The sequence below is a fragment of the Malus domestica genome, chromosome 09 (assembly GCF_042453785.1).
Source record: "Malus domestica chromosome 09, GDT2T_hap1".
Taxonomy (NCBI): domain Eukaryota; kingdom Viridiplantae; phylum Streptophyta; class Magnoliopsida; order Rosales; family Rosaceae; genus Malus; species Malus domestica.
The window spans coordinates 17,072,217-17,091,647 of record NC_091669.1 but is presented as its reverse complement, the minus strand read 5'-3'; the positions used below and the strand labels follow the sequence as shown (position 1 = coordinate 17,091,647).

At 36.3% G+C, this 19,431-nt stretch overlaps 1 protein-coding gene and 1 long non-coding RNA gene across 3 annotated transcripts; both read right to left on the bottom strand.

The window, feature by feature from the left end:
• Positions 1-2,319: 2,319 nt before the first annotated feature.
• Positions 2,320-5,652, bottom strand: LOC103453550 (uncharacterized). Of its 2 annotated transcripts, XR_531878.4 has the most exons (3): positions 3,651-5,597; positions 2,864-3,376; positions 2,320-2,691 (listed from the first exon to the last, which is right to left on the bottom strand). It is a non-coding gene; the product is annotated as an uncharacterized lncRNA (long non-coding RNA). The 2 variants fall into 2 exon arrangements; XR_001791956.3 differs by lacking the exon at positions 2,320-2,691 and having other exon boundaries at positions 2,822-3,376; positions 3,651-5,652.
• A 10,248-nt stretch (positions 5,653-15,900) lies between these two features.
• LOC103424173 (uncharacterized) lies at positions 15,901-16,383 on the bottom strand. Its single transcript, XM_008362260.3, has 2 exons — positions 16,098-16,383; positions 15,901-16,034 (listed from the first exon to the last, which is right to left on the bottom strand). Exons 1-2 carry the CDS (start codon positions 16,381-16,383, stop codon positions 15,901-15,903), a joined length of 420 nt encoding a protein of 139 aa, XP_008360482.3.
• Positions 16,384-19,431: the final 3,048 nt, after the last annotated feature.

Genomic DNA, 19,431 nt, shown 5'->3' with positions numbered 1-19,431 from the left:
ACACAATCCAATAAACAATTGTGTAACGAAAAAGAGGGTGTAAGAGACAATGTTCCCACTCTAATAACAGCAGCAGTAGTACCATTAGCAGTTGCCACTCACTTTCTATGAGAATCTTTCATGGACTGAAACAAAGTTCTATCATACGTCATATGATTTGTTGCACCGGAATCTAAAATCCAACCTGTATTTGCCATTTTAATAATACGCAAAATGACAATTGCAAGAACAAACAAGCAGCAACCTTTTTTTTTTGTTCTCCCTCTCCTTCTATCCTTCTAGCAACTAAGTCGCACAAAAGGAAAAGGGGTTGCAGCAAACAACTACACGCTGCAATCCTTTCCAAGGATTATCCACGGCACAAGGAAAAAAGGTTGCAATTATGTAGCAATTACCCACCCACGGCAGAACTGCAACAGCCACTCACGACAAGGCTACAGACGGGCACATGGACAACAAACAGATTGCAGCAACAGAGCAACATTCCCACAAGGCACAATACAAAATATAATACACGACACACTTGTATATAGAGTTCGGATCGAAACCAAGTTGTGCAACATAACCCTCACAGTAACAGCAAGGTATTGCGTTGCACTAAAGAAATTCACAGCAGCAGTTAGACAACATGCTGCAATCCCAGGATACTTGGCCTGACCAATTTCTGCACAATAGTGCAGGAAACCAATCGACCGAACGCAGCAGTGGAAGAAAAAAAATATTGTTTTACAATTTCTAGGGTTACGGCAGCTTGGCTTTGATGTCAAATAAAACTGTAGGGAATTTTAAGTTTCCCTTAATAAAATGTCTTGAGCTCGTTTGACAATCATTTCAGTAGAAAATATAATTTTATTTGATAACTATTATTAGAAACTAAAAACCAAAAGCCTAACTTTAACATCGCACAAAAATAAGGCGAGGACAAAATTTTAATAACCATTTTGGTTTTACACCCAAACCAATTATTATATAACATCAGTTTGTTCTGTTTTTAACTAAAGTAATGGGTGAAAATAAACCAAACTTGATTTTCGTTGTGCAGTTTTGTTTTGTTACTTTATATTATGATCTAGTGATATTTTTCTTCACTTATAAGTGAGAGTTTTTATGTTCGATTCTCACCAAAGGCGAATTCAAACCAAATTATTATTTCAAGCCCACTCTCTCACACCCATAGTGTATATAATATCATATGTATTTAAAGTGCTTGTTTGTTATGGAGGCATCAGGCATTTCCTTGTCTTTATACACTTCGGGGGCGTTTGTTTGCCCTCACTAAGTGGGACTGGACTGGACTAGCTGTTAGTCCAATATCGTATTTGTTCCGTGTTGGGATAAACATTAATGAGATTAAAGGGGACTCGCACAGACAAAACCCTTCACTAAGAGGTCTTAGCGAGACCCCCCAATAACCATGGGACTGCTAAGACCTTCACTGCGTCTTCGTCTTCTCATGTTCTCACTCCTTGTCATCCTCATTCTCCTCTCTCTGCTCGCTTCGTCAGCTCGCGTTGCCAACATTGTCAACACTCGCCACCCAGAATTGCATCGTGTGCTCGTTTCGAATCTCACAGAACCCAGAACCCAGAACCCGTCGCATTATCTCCCTGCTCTTACCGTCGTTTGAATCTCACAGAACCCAGAACCCGTCACATTATCTCCCTGCTCTCGCCGTCGTTTGATTCACTCCAATTCGAATCGCAAAACCCATACCTGAAAGCCAATAGACAGAGCCCAAATTTGCTGAAATTGCAACCCACATTGAAATCGCGAAACCCAGATTCCATCGCAAATCACAGACTCGAATTGCAAAACCAAATTTGTTAAAAGCTCTGCACATCTTTCAATCGTCAAACACATATTTACGCAAAACAACTTTTCAATAATAAAAAAGGAGAAAAACAGTGGGAGCTTTCATTCATTTAAGATAGTTTTCTGGAAAATGAAAAGGGATAAAGTGAGAGGGAGTGCTTTGGTTCTCGAGAGAGAGTGGAAAAAGGATAAAGGATAAAAGAAGAGGGAGAGCTCTGGTTCTCGAGAGAGTCTGGAAAAAGGAAGAGTGTTCCGGAAAAAATGAAAAGGAATAGGAAAAAGAAAAAGGAAATAAATAAATAAATATTATTTTCTTGTTAGTCCGACACTGCACTAAACGCTTCACTAAATTAATCCAACTTAGTGTAGTCTAAGCCAATCCAGCTTATTATCTAAAGTTAGTCCAGTCTGAGATAGTCCGGTACAATAAATGCACCCCTCACGTCTACAATTTTGCTTCTTGCATTACTACGTATTATATAAAAACAAGCTACTTAGCAAACATGATTACACAATTCAGCAAAACATTCATTCTTTATTTAGTCCAACTTGACTGCACAAACCCCAGGTTTTTTATTTTTCTTTTAATTTGTTTTTGGTGTATATTTTTTGCAGTTTCATATGTTTACGTACAAGAACGGGTCAAATTTAAAAAAGAAAAGAAAAAAAAAAACAGATCTGCACTAAGGTCACGGGACATTGTAGCCAGTGGCGGATCCATGAAATAATGTTTGGGGGGTCAACAAGGATAGCGCCCGCAGCGCGAAATTTTTTTTTAACAGAAACGGCATGCATATCGTCATTTCATCGGATCTTGGTAGGATAGCGTGATCAGCCTCTCGCCGATAGTTACCATACTAAAAGGTGCCTTCACTTTCCCTGACAACAAAAAATAAACATAAAATTGGGTTGGATGGTTCATAATAAACATAAAATTCTGATATGGTGGTTCATAATAATATTTTTTAGAGATCATATTAATTTATGTTGAATATAAAGAGAAATAAAGTTGTTAAATATGTGGATGTGGAAAGGGCACACACATCATTACCATTAATTTATGTCAAATATGTGGATGTGGACGCATGGGAACTTTGCAATCTGCACCAAGACTTAATGGTGACATCTTCAACTTGACACACGAACCGAACTGACAGCCTATGGCTTTTTACACAAAGCAAGCAATTTGATGCTAGCTGTACAAATTTGATCGGAGAGAAACTAAGAAAAAAAATTAAATAAGAAGAGTGTGTGGTCACGTGGTGTGAAAGGAAGAGAGAGAACGTCTTCGTCTTCGTCTTCCTCTTCCGCCAAACCGAACGAAAACCAGAAGAAACCCAGAAAAATGCAGCAGATCCAAGAGGTCGCACCAGCAGCTTTAAGGGGTCGCACCAGCAGCTCCAAGGGACCTCTAAGGTTATTTCCATGGCTTCCAAGGGGTCGTGCGACCCCATTGACCCCACTGTGGCTCCGCCTCTGATTGTAGCCACACCCGAATGTATGAACAAGAACAATGTTCCACCTTTTTCTCTCTTTTTTCCTTTTGTTGCTAATCATCACTGATCTGGTAAAAAAGACATTCGCAGAAATTTATTAGGTCTTCTATAGTTTACGTACACCTACAATGTAAATACAATGACAGGAGGACACCTTTGCATCTCTATTCTTTCTTCTTTTTTTCACTAATCATTAAACTCGTGAAAAACATTTGCAGAAAGCAAATTTCAAAACTTTGAATAACCCTTTATTTTACCAACTCTAATTAGTAATAATCCACTGTTTAATCATATTATCATCACCGACAATAATAATCAAGAGGTGGAGCAGGAGGGACTCACTTGGCAATTTGGTTTTGTGGGCTTTGAGTTTTAGCCATCGCTCATGTAATCATGTGCTCTCCTCATGATTTGTATTGGAAAGTGGGGAATGAATGATTCCCATTATCAAATAGATGAAAAGAATAGATCGACAAGACAACAGATACATATCAATATCACTTTGGAGACGTTGAAGTAGGTAGTGATTGTTGTGGCCAAAAATCGTCAAACCATGGAACTCAGGACAATTGAAACGATAACTGGTGTGCCATGTCTTAAGTCCTTAAATACTACAATGGTTTACATATAGTAAAATGTGAAAAATATACATATTTATATGGAGAGATTCAAGATTCATGAATTTTTTTTTTTGTTTTTTCTAATTGATAAAATGTCTTGGGCCTGTTTGACAATCATTTCAGTAGAAAATAAAAAAAAAATTTGATAACTATTATTGGAAGCTAAAAACCAAAAGCCAAACTTTAAAACCGCCCAAAAATAAGGCAAGGCCAAAATTTTGATAACCATTTTGGTTTTCCACCCAAACCAATTATTATATAACATCAGTTTGTTCTGTTTTTAACCAAAGTAATGGGTGAAAAGTAAACCAAACTTGACTATCGTTGTGCAGTTTGGTTTTGTCGGTTATGGGCTAATCCCAATTTTAAGATCTTGCTAACATTCTTTTTATTTTGTCACCTAATATTATAGTATAGTAGTATTTTTTTCACTCATAAATAAGAGTTATTATGTTCAATTCTCATCAAAAGCGAATTTGAACCAAATTATTATGGTAGACCCACTCTCCCACACCTATAGTGTAGTGTAGTGTAGATAATATCATATGTATTATTTTAGACGACTCTATTATCCCAAGTCTCAGCATTTAGCATCAGTTCATTTATCCGCATTTAAAAAAATTTATTATACTAATATAATTGATATTAGTTTGTCCACATCAGCATAGTAGTATCGATTAAAGAGGTATTCACCGCTTTTCCACCTAATTTGTAAGAGATGCCAATTTTCTCCTGAACTTTAATTTTAACCAACCCTCTTGTAATTGGCTAGTTTCTAGTAACGAATTTGTTGAGAGTAATTACTTTTCTTATTTGAATTTGGGTCTTGAATTGGAATAGGTGGACCGAGACGATAATGTGAATCATGTCATAAAGAAGGCTAATGAAATGGCATCACAACCCAACATATTGTTGAAAAAGCAAGACCTTGGAGAAGATTCATAGTTGTCCACATTAGAGATAGAATTCAAACAAAAATTGTACGACGTGAACTAGTGGAAGAGAAGAGGAAGAAAAAAAAATGTGTTGTCCACATTAGGGATAATATTACCTGGCTTTCAAACAATTGTCATGTGTCGTGCATGTGACCAAGATGAATGGAAAATTGAATGAAAAATTCCAAAATCCAACCCCAAGAGGAAATTGATCAATTATAAAAGTTTAGGGGGTGATCGACTAAACTAAAGTTCAAGGGAGAAATTGGCCAATTATAAAGGTTCAGAGGGTAATTGGCTAAAATTAAAGTTTAGAGGTAAAATTGGCAGCTCCTTACAAGTCCAGAAGGAAAATCGACAAATAAATCATATCATGGATCTATTACTAACAATGAATTAACAATTCATCCCCAATTCAACAATCAAACAATATTGGTGAAATTAAAGGATTGGAATAAATTGAAGAAATCAGACAAAATATTGAAGAAAGTTTAATTTTCATCATAAAATCAATTGGCATATGAGAAGTAACCTAACTTACGTATAAGCCCAAGCAAGGTCCTCTTCCCATCAATGTGAAATTTGCACGAGCAAATTTCCGTCACGGATTGAATTGATGAAAATCTACACACACAAAGAAAATAGACACATGGAATTACACTACTACCGTGTAGTGTTTGCAAAAAGGTCTCCAATGCGTAAGTCAGAAAGACTGTAGGAAATAATTAGAGTGTGGTGAGAGCTTTTGGTTACTAGAATAAAGTGGTTGGTCTTGGCTATTTATAGAAAACTGAGGATTCAACCCTAGCATCCAGGTTCGTTGAACTTGTAACCAAAGAGTTATCTTGTATGCACACCAATGGAGGAATATTCCTCTAAGATTCCTGGAGTATGCTTTGGAGAGCCTTGCCATGCTAGAAGACTGATGGGCAAGCGCATACATATCAGGGTAATCTGCGTAGGTCAAGTGGCGATCAACTTGGATTGTTTGCGATGATATGGGCTCAGGCCCTGTTGATTGTGGGCTTTTAGGGCCTTCGAAAAAAATATGGCATGTTAGCCTGTTAGGTTTTGACTAATGGTTTGGGTATTCTAAGGAAGAGTAGTTATATTTGATAAGTTGTACACATGACGTATTCTCATTGATTGGGATATATTATGTTCCTACATGATTTATTCTCAACACGCCCTTTTACGTGTGGCAAATTTTAAAGTCTAACATGTGGACAACACAAATAGCATGATGTGGAGCACGTGTAGCTATTGAACTTCACAAGTGAGACAACCTATTCTGATACCAAGAAAGTAGAGGTTCCACCACAAAACCAATTAGCAATATAAGGAGTAGCCCAACTCCTTATAAACCCATGCAAATCCCTTTTTTTTCCAATAAATGTGTGAGTCATTCTCAACAAATATAATATCATTTTAATCAAAGAAGTTTTTTCATTCATCTACTCATCCCATTAAATATAACACCACTAGAATATAATAGATGATGTGGGCATAACTGTATTGGTTGGAGTGAATGTGTATTCGTAAATTTTTAATATATGCGCAATTATATACATGATAGGCATTTCGTAGCCCTTTCAAAAATTGAGTTGAAATGCCAAACAAGAGTTGATTGAGTTGGTAATGATCGTTTTCTTTGCTATACCAAGGTTTAGGTTCGAGTTCCATTATTGGCAATCTCTCTTAGTGGGCAATGTAAAATATCTTTAAAAAATGCTAAGATCTCTTCTGTAAACCCTCAAAAAAGTTTGTAGTAAGTCCTGACTTTGGAATAGATCGTAGTGTGTCCTTCCCCTATACTTTATTGAACCTTAGAATTGAGTTGAAATAAATTGAGACTTAAAGTGCTTTAAGGATAAGGAACCCATTTATGCCAACTACTCCCACTTCACATGAAGACTCTATCCTGACAATGTATAGCTCCAATTAGTCGGCATGCAGTGTTTAGGGAAGTATACGAAGAAGCAATTTCATGTGCTTCTGCTATTCCGGTCCTACGAAAATGTCTGGTTCTTGTCTTTTGGAATGTTAGTTCAAATAAATTTCTTGGCTTTTGGAATGTTAGTTCAAATAGAAATACTACCTGCTACTTTTATGTCAAGAATATTTCTATTTCACTTATTACGCTTTGACTTCAAATATTCTTTTATCAAGAATATTTCTATTTAACTCATTACATTTTGACCTCAAATATTCTTTCATCTTGCCTTAACTTTGCGTATCACTTCTAACAAAAGATAAAAAAAAAAAAATCATTTTCATTGTTACCATGATTGAGGTTTCCTAGCGTGTTCTATCAATGATTCCTTAATTTTCATATCCACCAGTCAACCATGTGTAAACTTGTCACCTTATGATGATTTGCTCCGTCTATATATATGATGATATAATTTCTGCACCCTTCTTATTCATATTTATCATTGAAAAACACATGCATGTATGACGCATCTCATACCTCACTTTTAAGAATGCATTCCAATCTCTACTTCTTAATTAGTAAATCACTAGTTAATCATGATTTAAAAGGCGGCAATTCAAGCTTTAGTTAAAGTTAAACACGCCTTCAATCTATTATTGAGGAAGAAGGTGCCAAAATTAGTCACTTCTTCCATTGTCCTGGTGGAAGACAAAAGTATTGAGACAATATGCCGTCTGCAAAAAGATGCTTCCCATAAACTTTAATAAAAATAAGAGAGGATCGAGTAGGTTTACCGGCGTTTTGATTTAATAATATTATGTGGAAAAAAAAAATTAGACATGAATAAATTGTTCATTATCCACTACATTATCCAAAAGAGAATGGTGCAGTTCAATTACCTTCTTTGTTATTTTTTTTTTTTTGTCTGGTAATAATACTCTATACTGGTGCTAATGCTGTATAGTGAATAATTTAGGGCTAGGTATGGGCCGGGTCAAGATCAAAATTGAAGGAACCGGACTAGACTCGATGGAAAATAAAACGTGGCAGGTCAAGCCGGAGAACAGAAAAATGAAAGCTGGAACCGAATCTAACCCGATCCGTTTAAAACGAATCGGTTCCTACAGGTCCCCGGATTATTCCTGCCTGCTGTGCTTCGCTTGACCTGCAACAAACAACGAACAAATGAAGCTATGAAGCTTCAAGAAATTTCAAGTGTCCAGCGTCCTACCTGTATGTTTTAGCTCAAATTCTTGCAAATAACACCAATCCATATATCCAATTAGCTACGAAATTAGCAAGAACTCAAAAAACACATATATAATAATGCAATCTTCAACCCAAATAAAAAAAATCGAGATGGGTCGTCAAGTGGTGGTCGGAGTTAAAAGGAGCTGAGAAGGAACTCAGCTAACGAGAATTCAGTCTGTCCGAGAAAGCGAGAGTCAGTCAGCCTGGTAGAGAGAGATCGAGAGGGAGGAAAGTCTCCGAGTTTAAGAATCGATGAAGACGATGTGGGAGAGAAAGATCGAGAGGGAAGCGAGTCCCCGAGTTTAAGAATTGATGAACAAGATCTGGGAGAGAGGAATCGAGAAAAAGGAAAGTCTTTGAGTTTAAGAATCGATGAAGACGATTGAGATTCAATGAAGGCGATCGAGATCCAACGAAGATAATCTGAGGATAAATGGAGAAACAGGGAAAGGAATTTGCAGAGAGACCCTCGTGTGTGTATGAGAAGAATTGAATGCATGTGCATATAGTCCGGGCAGGGGACCCGTGTAATAAAAAATTGGACCCATCCCCACCATTTATTTGGATTTGCCCCACCTCGTTTCGTGTACCAAATATAAGGCCTTGCCCCGAACCACCCTGGCCTGCAGGTCCAGGCCCGTTTGCCCAGCCCTAGAATAATTAGCTCTAACAATTATCTAATTAACGTGTAATTAAATTAACCTCGAGCGTGAAGTTTCGAGTACTTATCATTTGTGCCTGAAGTTCAAAAATGTAAATTTTGTAAAAGCCAGAAATTCTAAATTACATTCCCTTGGAAACTATATTATTGTGAGCTTTTTACGCATCTCATTATTCTTTTAGAAAAATGAAAATTACAAACTTGGCAAAGCTTGATTTTGTCACCCGACGTCATTGGAAAGAACTACTTTCCCTGAGTTGTAGATGCCAAGATCCATCTTGGGGACACCATCAAGGAAGGAAACACTACATCCTCCCAAGATTGGGCAAAAGCCATGGTCTTCATTCGTCGCCACATGCATGAAGAGTTAAAGAGTGAATACTTAGCGATTGAGGACTAACTGGCCCTTTGGAATGGCTTGAGAAATAATTCTACAATGTTTAGAATCAGCTCCTAAATGAAACTTTATGGGAGAATGTCACTAAAGCAGACATGCTGAAAAAGACATTTAGTATTTTTCATGCCTCTAATTTGCTCATGCAACATCAATATAGAGAGCGCGGTTTTATACAGTATAACCGGCTAATATCAATACTCCTTATGGTTGAGCAAAATAATGAGCTCTTAATGAAAAATTATCAATCCAGACCAACTGGATCATCATCATACCCAAAAGTGAATGTTGTGGAGCCAAAAATAATCACAAAGCGACACGTGGATTTTTGGGTGAAGATGACAAATTTACCCTTGAGGCATACTGGGTCTCCTACACGCGAGCAGTGGAGAATCATCCATCAACCAAATCAGGAGTACCCAAAATAGGTAACAAGTTCAAATTTGTCTCATCCATCCTCATTCCATAACTTCCAAAAACCTCCCAAAACATTTCTTTTATTATGATAATTAGCCAATTAATATATTTATACCTAATTAATATATTAATTGCTAATTGAATCACCAAATAACATCCCAAAACACACTTAAAGGCCGGCCACACCCCATTCCCTATATATATGACCCTATTTCTTCTAAAAAGCTAAGTTGATACTCTTGCAATACTCCCAAAAATCCTCTAAACACTTTTTCTCTCTAAATTCTAACTTTGGCATCGGAGGTTCTTCGGCCAAAGCCCCCCCCCATTCATCGTGGGAGTGTGAGGTTCTTGGCCTTGACCAAAGGTGTTGATTGTTTTGTAGGTGCAATTTTGTCAAAGAAGAAGAAGGCGGAAATTTGCATCCACAAATGCTACTTCCCTTGAAGCATACATCACGTCCTTTTGTGGTAGTAACTCCAAAAAGGGACGTGGCCATAAGTGAGGCCGATGGAATGGAAAAGGTAAAGGTCATGGTGTTTATAATTACAACCAGGGTCAAAGCCATAATCCAAACCCAAGCTTTAAAAACGTAAACTTTTATAAGAGGAAAACTCATATGAATAATGCTCCCATAAATATTGAATGAGTCTGCAATAGGTGTGGTGGCAATATGCAATGGGCATGTATATGTAGTACCCCCAAACATCTTGTAGGTCATTAAAAAGCCTCCCACAAAGAAAAGAAGGTCGAGACTAATTTCATCGACCAAGCTGATTTAATAGGTATACCTAATCTAGTGTTCAATTTATTTGGTCAATTGAACACAACCCTTCTAGATACTTCCAACTTTATTGTGAAAATGGGGAATGAAGCTTATGAATCCGATTAAATCAATTTCATTCAATGAACTTTTATTTTCATTATCTAAACTTGTTGTTTGAAGCTTGTAATTTCAATTCAATAAAAAAATTGTTGCATTGTCGTTTTCTTTTATTATGAATAAATTGTTTTTAACTCTGATTATTTTACTCATCAGAAAGCATAGATAAAAACTATGGTTGTTCTCAAAACAAGAACAATGATGAAGATATTTGTCTCGCGAACTACGCAACCAAGCATACGATACTTCAAGATCAAAAAAATTCTTAAGCTTAATGCTTACAAAAGTAAAAGTAACAACAATATCTGATCAATCAGACGTAATTGAAGGCTTAGGAAAAGCCCATGTCATTTACCAAATGGAACAATATTGTCCATACAAAATGGGTTATACGCTACTCACTCTACTAGAAATTTGTTGAGCTTTAAAGATATACATTTGAATGGTTACCACATTGAAACAAAAAATGCAAATAACGTAAAATATCTATGCATGACCTCCGATGACACCTAGAACCGTACATTGGAGAAGTTGTGTGGTTTATCAAGTGGATTGTATTATATATACATAAAGACAATCTAAGCACATAATCTAGTGAAGCAGAAGTTCATTGATACAAAATTTTACATGCTTTGCATGACCTTCTGGGTCATCCAAGATCCACCATGATGCATATGATTATTACCAACTCTAATGGGCATCCCTTATTGAGCAGACATATTACTATATTAAATGATAACCCTTATTCTCAAGGGAAGTTGGTAATTAGACCATCGCAATCAAATATGGTGCTGAATCCCTATCATTTTTTCAAAGAATTCAGGGGAATATTTGTGAGCATATTCAACCACTTTATGGACCATTTTGATATTTCATGGTTTTGGTTGATGCATCTACTCAATGGTCACATGTTTACCCCTTGGCTACTTGAAATGTAACTTTTGCGAGACTTCTTGCTCAAATAATTAAATACGAGCACAGTTCACTTATCATCCTATTAAGTTAATTCAACTTGATAATGTTGGTGAATTTATATCTCAAAGTTTTGATGAATATTACATGACACTAGGCATTGAGGTTGAACACCTTATTCATCATGTCCATACTCAAAATGGTATAGCAGAAGCATTTATTAAGCGACTTTGATTAATCACTCGCGCTCTATTCATGAAAACAAAATTGTCAGTTTCTATAAGGGACATATCATTCTACATGTTGCATCATTAGCTCGATTGAGACTTGCTGCCAACCATCAATACTCCTTAGTACTACTTGTGTTTGGGCACCAACCAAACATTTTACGTTTACGACTTTTTGGTTGTGTTGTCTATGTGCCTATAGCATTGTCACAACGTACTAAAATGGGATCTCAACCCAGATTGAAAATTTATGGGTTTTGATTAACCATCTATCATTCAATGCTCAGAACCTTGACGGGTGATATTTCTACCGGCCGGTTTGCGGATTGTTATGATGTGAAAATTATGTTGACACACAAATTAAACCCTATTTGTGACAATTGTAGTAAGGATGTAAGTAGGGATCGTTCTAACCGGGGATTAACTAGGGGTGCTAATCTAACATAAATTGATTGAAAAACACAGAAACTAAACTTAAAGACTCTAACAAGACTACTATGACTCAAAACAGATTTGAAACACTCAAAACTGCCTAAAACAATCAAATTGACTCAAACAGAAACTAGAACTTGAATTGGACGAATTTGAAAGTGTTTATGACTCCAAATGCTTAAAAACACAAAATAGAACAGACTTTAATGACTAAGACTCAACAAAATATGGGGGGAATGTGTTTGGACGAAAGTAAACTAAATGGGCAGATTGTAAAGAAAACAGATTGTAAGATAAAATTATGATGAATTAATGGATGATGGAATAGCTAAGGGGTTCTTCTCCACACATGAAATATATGCAACGTAAATCGATTTCCAGTTATCAATTTAATAAGTTATGAACCTCGACACTCCAAGTTAATTAGGTCCGCTTAAATTAACCTTAAGATTTCCCTACAATCATTGAATTGGATGAATATGCATCGCAAACAAATTATTCCTAACAAGTTCTCTATATGAACAACATGATAAAGATACAAGTTAGAATCATTACGTTCTTTGGAAATCATAAGCATCGACAAGGCATTCGTAACTATGAAAAACATGATACTCTTGCCAGGAATCTACTTAACACGATCGTGACTAGCGACCTTCACTACTTACGAATATAAATTCATAACGATTAGGTGAAACAAACTCATATCCTAGCACCAAATTCAAGCATGCAAATTAAGCGTGCACTCTCAATCAACATACAAGAATAAGTTCTAAATCAAACGGTTAAGCAAATTGTATTTACGACTTATGCAACGATAACTGAAAGTAATCAACTTATTTCACATATATAATCATGGTTTTGAATCCACCCTTAGCCAAAATGAATTTAGCCAATCATACTTAAAGCAAAACAAAGATTACATGAATTAGACATTGAAATATAAGATAGAAAACACCTAAAATCGTTCAACAACTCAGAATGAAGAGCCAAACAATTGTAGAGAATCTATCCCCTTTCCTTGCTTGCGGCAGATTGGGTGGTGGTGTTTCCTGGATTGTTTTGATGATGTAGAATGGAATTTGGGGGGTGTAGAGGCATGGCAAGGGGTGTAGGATGAGTGTGGATGAGTGTTTGATGGGTGGAAGGTGGTGGAGAGCTCGGCAAAGATGATGGATGGGTGCTGCAGATTGTAGACTAGGGTTTCTGGAATGTAGAATGAATATGGCAGATGGTAGTTCGGCCTAGATGTTATAATGTGTATATATAGGCATCCAAAACCCTAGGGCAATCAGATTAGGACCTTTAAAACCCAAATCCATCAGAAATTAGGTTAAAACAACCAGATTTTTAATGGGAAAAAGGCCTAGGGTGCGGCTGGTTTGCTAGGGTTAGAGATGGGCCTTCTAGAATGCCTTGCAAGGCAAGGAAATCAGGTATTCTAGAAGGCTAGGTGCGGCAAGGGTTAGGGTGATCAGATTAGGCAATGGGCTAGGGTTTAGGTGCGGCAAAGGGTGAAGATCCACAAGGAATTAGGGTTTAGGTCCACTTAGTTGTAGAAAGGGATGTGTATAACCCAAATCCACAAGGAAAGGGCCTAACAAGTCAGAATTCAAGAGAGATTGGGCTAGGAAGGTGCGGCTCCAATCTAAGAGGGTAAGGATGGTTCATCTAAAAGCCCAAAGCCACGAATAAAAACTCTCGGAAATGGAAACCTCCAAGAATAGAAACTTCCAACTTTAGAAACTTTGGTTTCCAATTCCGAATTCTTTGTTCTTCACTTTCATTTCTTCATTTCTTAAGCTCCTTTGACCTTCAAACTCGTCCATTCCTTGTGCTCCATAAGCATACACAACATTCCAGCTCAATTTTGCTCTAAAATGCTCCATTTCGCACTTCTTTGCATACTTTGTCTCTAAAACCTGAAACTACACGAAAATGACTTTAAACACTTAAAATAACTAAAGAAAAACAACATAAATGCACAAGAACAAGCCAACTAAGTCGCATAAATATGCTCCTATCAAATTCCTCCACACTTAGCTTTTGCTAGTCCTCGAGCAAAACACAATCTAAACCTTCCAACAATTGCCTCAGGGATTTCCAATGCACATGACATGTTAAAAATCATTATCTCCACAGATTTAAGTCATCTTTACACTTGAGCACATACTTAATCATAGTCACCACTTACTAGTTCACAATTAATCAATTAAAACAATGTTTTTGATGTAGTAACATGCCTTAGAGAATTCGCTCAATTCCTTACAAGATATGCACTCAATTTTCACTCAGATTTTCTAACTACAACCCTATACTAGTTATATGTGAGAAGATTGATGTAAATATGAAAACGAACGCTCACATATATGTATCACAAAGAAAGCAATTTCTGGAGTTAATAAGCATGTTTAGATATGATCTCATGAATGGAATGCTACCACTTAAATGCGAGAACCAGTGACACCATATGCTCATACCAAATTCAAACTCCACAAATTGAAACACATAATACTCAAGATTGAAGTCAAGGGTTGTAATGGGGCTTGGGGTATTGGTTAACAAATGAAGGATAAGGATAACAAACGTTCTTAAAGCAATAGCAAGCAAAGTAATGAAATTAAAACTTAGAATTCACTTAGATTGCAGAAATAAACTTTTAGACACGAAGGGAAGATTCAAGCAATATTTAGGGCCGAATTCAATGTTTTGGACCCTTTCTTCAACAAACACATCTTAGAACTCTTTTTTTTTTTTCATTCTTTTCACAACTTTTCTCTCTCTCTTTTTTTTTTATTTTTTTTTTTATTTTTTTTTTGTTTCATGCCGTGACTATGGCGCACTAATTCACACTTCCCCCACACTTGTTTTCTGCCATACATTAATCAAAAAGGAATTCAATTTGAATCATGCTTTACTATGCTTCAAGAACAAGGGTAAGGATGGTCCTAATCTAGGCTAGGTGAGGTTAATGTGGGTTAACAAACAACATGGGCTAAACAAGGCTCAACGGGGTTAAACCTACAAAACAAATGCATGGAATGAAGGCTTTTTGGCTATGGTGGTAACTACTAACTTCATCTTGAATATGTGTTATGCAATTCAATAACATGTTTTGAATGAAATTAATGAGTTCTAGCATTTGGAACTAAGTGATGAAACGCCGTCTAAGTAATAACCAAGCAAAGAATAATGAGATCATGCAACGACTTTAGAAAACAACAATGCACAGATTTTAACTCTCCAAATAAACGTTTAGGCTCAAGTCTCACAAGGTTGTAGCGTTTGTTTGAGTTCCTTCCTTCAAGCATGTTACAAAAACTAATTTTTTTTCTTTATGATTACATGTGAATTCATAAGTTATAACCATAACCAAGCATAAACAAAGAGTAAATCAAACTTTCATCCATGTTAATCATTCTCTTTAACAGCCATGCAATTACAAACCGAATCCTCATCATTGTGTTGGAAGGTACCCTAAGACACAAACAAACACACAAAAACAAATCAAAACAACTCTTTTTGGATTTTTTTCAAAACAAATTTTCAATTTTTTTTGGGATTTTCGGATTTTTACAACAACACATACTAAAACACACCAAAACAGCCTAAAAACAGCAAGGAACAACATTTGAAATTATGGGTGATAAAACCCTACGAATTTGTATCAAAACACTTTGGTTACCCCCCACACTGAAATCAAACATTGTCCTCAATGTTTCAAGCATAAACTAACACAACTAACCAACAAGCAAAGAAAACAGCAACTAAACAATCTAAATGACAGAAACGAAATAGCAACAAAGAGAAGGGTTTAGGAACGCAAATCTGGAATTGGAGTGCTCTCTAGGTCTTCCTTTGTCGAATGCATGGGTTGCCTCCCAAGTAGCGCTTTCTTTAACGTCGTGCAGCCGGACGATGCCACATTGATCAACCTTCATGGGAACCCACGACATAGTGGGTTGTCTCCTCCACATCATGTTCTACAAAGCTCTCGTAGTAAGGCTTCAAGCGATGCCCATTCACCTTGAACACTTGACCTGTTTTGAAACTACGAACTTGGACTGCACCATGAGGAAAAACATCAGTAATAACAAAGGGTCCAATCCAACGTGAACGTAACTTACCCGGAAATAGACGAAGACGAGAATTAAACAACAACACTTTTTGTCCAACAGAGAAGGACTTGGTGTGAATCATCTTGTCATGAAAGGCCTTCGTCTTTTCCTTGTAAAGGCGAGCATTCTCGTAAGCTTCATTCCGTATTTCCTCAAGTTCATTCAATTGTAGCTTACGGTGAAGTCCCGCCTCATCTACATCCATGTTGAACTTCCTCACGGCCCAATGAGCCTTATGCTCCAACTCCACAGGTAAGTGACATGGTTTACCATACACAAGCCGAAAGGGGGACATTCCTATGGGTGTTTTGTAGGCGGTCCTATAAGCCCACAATTCATCTTCTAACCTCAAGCTCCAATCTTTTCTTGGTCATTTCACACAGTCACAGCTGGATAAGGGAAATAGGGTGTGGGCCCCCACGACTACACAAAATCCTCACATAAAAATAATGATATTAAATAAAATATCATAATAATAATATAGTATTATACCCTTTTTGATCATTTCACACAGTCACAGCTGTTTTACATAAAAGTTTACCAAACACTATCATACTGTTTTTTTTTTTTTTCCAAAAGCACTTTTACAAAAAAGTTTACCAAACACTCTATTGCTTTATTTCACAGCTGCTTATTCTCATAGCACAATATAAGCATCTTTTTTTCAAAGCACAGCAATACCAAACCAGCCCTTAAAGAGCTCAACAACACTGCTAAATATTTGACAAACGAATTTGAAATGAAATATCTGGGGAAAACAAAATTATGCTAGCGGAACTTTGGTCCATCAATCAATTTACGTTGAAGAAATCTTAAAGTGATTTGGCGTGGATAAAACTCATCCACTTAGCACGTCAATAGTCACTCGGTCTCTTGACATTAAGAAATATCAATTTCGCCCAAAAGAAGATGATGGAATGGTTCTTGGTCAGAAGTACCATATATGAGTACAATAGGTGTTTTATTGTATTTACTATTTAGTACAATGTACTAGACTAGATATAGCTTTTTCAATCAACTTATTAGCAAGATATAACTCTAATCCAACAATTCAACATTAGAAGGTAACCAAAGACAAAACAATGTCTTCGTGAGACAACAGACATGAGCCTGCTTTATTCCGAGAAACCTACATATGACAAGATTCTTATTGGATATGCAAATGCTAGTTTTCTCTCTGATACACATAAAACCTGCTCATAAATTTGATATGTGTTCACTTATGGAAATACAACAATCTTATGGCTCTCAACGAAGCAAACATTAGTTGCTAGATTTTCCAATCACTCAGAAATACTTGCTTTCTATAAAGCTAGTCGTGATTTTTTTTTGTTAATATCAATAATCCATCAGATCTGGAACTCATGTAGTCTAAATTCAAAAACAAACACTTCAACTATCATTCAGGAAGACAATGTAGCGTGTATTGCTCAAATGAAGGAATGATTCATCATGGGCAATAAGATTAAACACATATCTCTAAAGTTTTTTTAATACACGTGACCTCTAAAAAGGCTAAAATTATTGAAGTCGGACAAATCCATTCCAACGGTAACTTGTCAGACCTATTCACCAAATCTTTACCAAAGTGTACAATCCAGAAGTTGGTGCATGATATCGGATTAAAGTTGACTTAGTAATCAATCATATTGAAGAATTCAAAATCAGAGGAATATACTCATCAAGGTATCCAATATACATGTGTATTCTACTTTTCCCACTTAGTTTTTCCTAACAATGTTTTAACGAGGTAACAAAAGCACACTCAACACTATACCAATGATCCAAGCATTGTTGTACTCTTTTCCTTTGCTGCAATTTTTTTTCCCAATGAATTTGTTTTAGTAAAGTTTTAACGAGGCAAGCGATATTAATATATGGGCATCCAGGGAAAGTGTTGTGAATGGTGTGATGTGAATGCCCATTGCTACGTGGCTTAAATAGTGTTAGTTAGGTTTTTATTATTTTGGTGTGTGGATTCTCCATAAGCATTAAGGGGGATGTTGGATGAAAACTTCTATATAAAAGGTATATTTGTATCATTGTTAACACCAACAAAGAGATGAAAGTTGAAAGAAATTATACAAATTTCCCTTGCTTCTTCATTTTCTTTGTCTGACACAAATGAAAGAAAACAAACAGAGTGATACATGATCATGTTCCTCTTCAATCTCCAGCACATGTTTTCTCGCATTATTTTTTGCCTATTCATAACATGGGTGAACTTATTTTTCTTTATTTAATTAGGTTATTTTATTTACACCTCATATTTTTCTTTAATATTAAACGATGGATTCATATACTCTAAATTTAAGTCCTAAAAGGTAAAAATCAAAAAGAAAATTCTGAATACAAGACAAAAAAATTTCCTTACTCATATTCCTAAACTTCACTTCTAGGCTCTAAAAATTTGCATGAACTTAGCTTTTAACATAAGCTACATATGACTATTTCCAGAAATGAATGAACAGGCTTTCCGTGAAAGTTTGAAAGCTCAATATCAGACTCCATCACTTCAATATATATGCATATAAATACAAGACCTAACAGCCCTAAATTGAATAACAAGCAACATATGAATATGTAATATTAAATGCTCCAACAGACTTCTCTTCGTCTCGTTTTTTGGCATGGGGGCTTGGCCTTCCTTGTAGTTCTCTTGTAGGCCTTTGTTTCCACTTCTGTTGCTTTAGTTGGTTTAGTTTTACTGTTCCTATAGCAGTTCCACTACCAAATTTACCAAGGACAGATTTGGTGGTTTTAGTTGTGAAAGCCAACATGAAGGAAGAGCTGGTGAATAACTTGTTCAACTGACCTAGCAACGTACTCCATGACATATCTCGCTGGTTGAGTGAAGACCAATATAAAAGCATCGGGACATGTGGCACTGACTACCTTATCCACACCTTCTATAGGGGCCGAATTTTTGGAAATTATCCCTTCTTCCTAATTCACCAAATCAGTAGATCCGTACTATTAAAATTTGATTTAACGGCTGAAGTTATTATAACTTTTAAAATTGGCCCTTGTTTGTAGCCGATTGATCAATTTCAATGGCACAGATTCCCTAATTTGGTGGATTAGAAGAAATGGATCTGGAGAAGATCTCTTTCCGGAATTTTTATTGATCATTTGTTAAATTCATTGCATTTTGTGCAAGGTGTGAGACATCCACACACCCCATTCTACTTCTCACACACCTTTTTAATTTTTGGTCACCAGATCGGATGAATTGAAGAAGATTAACGAACATAAATTATCAAGGGGTGTGTGAAAAGTAAAATAGGATATGTGAATAGCACACCCCTTTGTGCAATTCCGACTGCCAATACCACAATGTGGA

What these genes read in the sequence shown, in the direction of transcription:
- LOC103424173 (XM_008362260.3), bottom strand. Translation starts at nt 16,383, where the DNA reads ATGTCCCCCTTTCGGCTTGTGTATGGTAAACCATGTCACTTACCTGTG. An exon ending in TCGTCTTCGTCTATTTCCGG is followed by an intron (nt 16,035 to 16,097) that starts GTAAGTTACGTT and finishes CTCATGGTGCAG; the next exon opens with TCCAAGTTCGTAGTTTCAAA.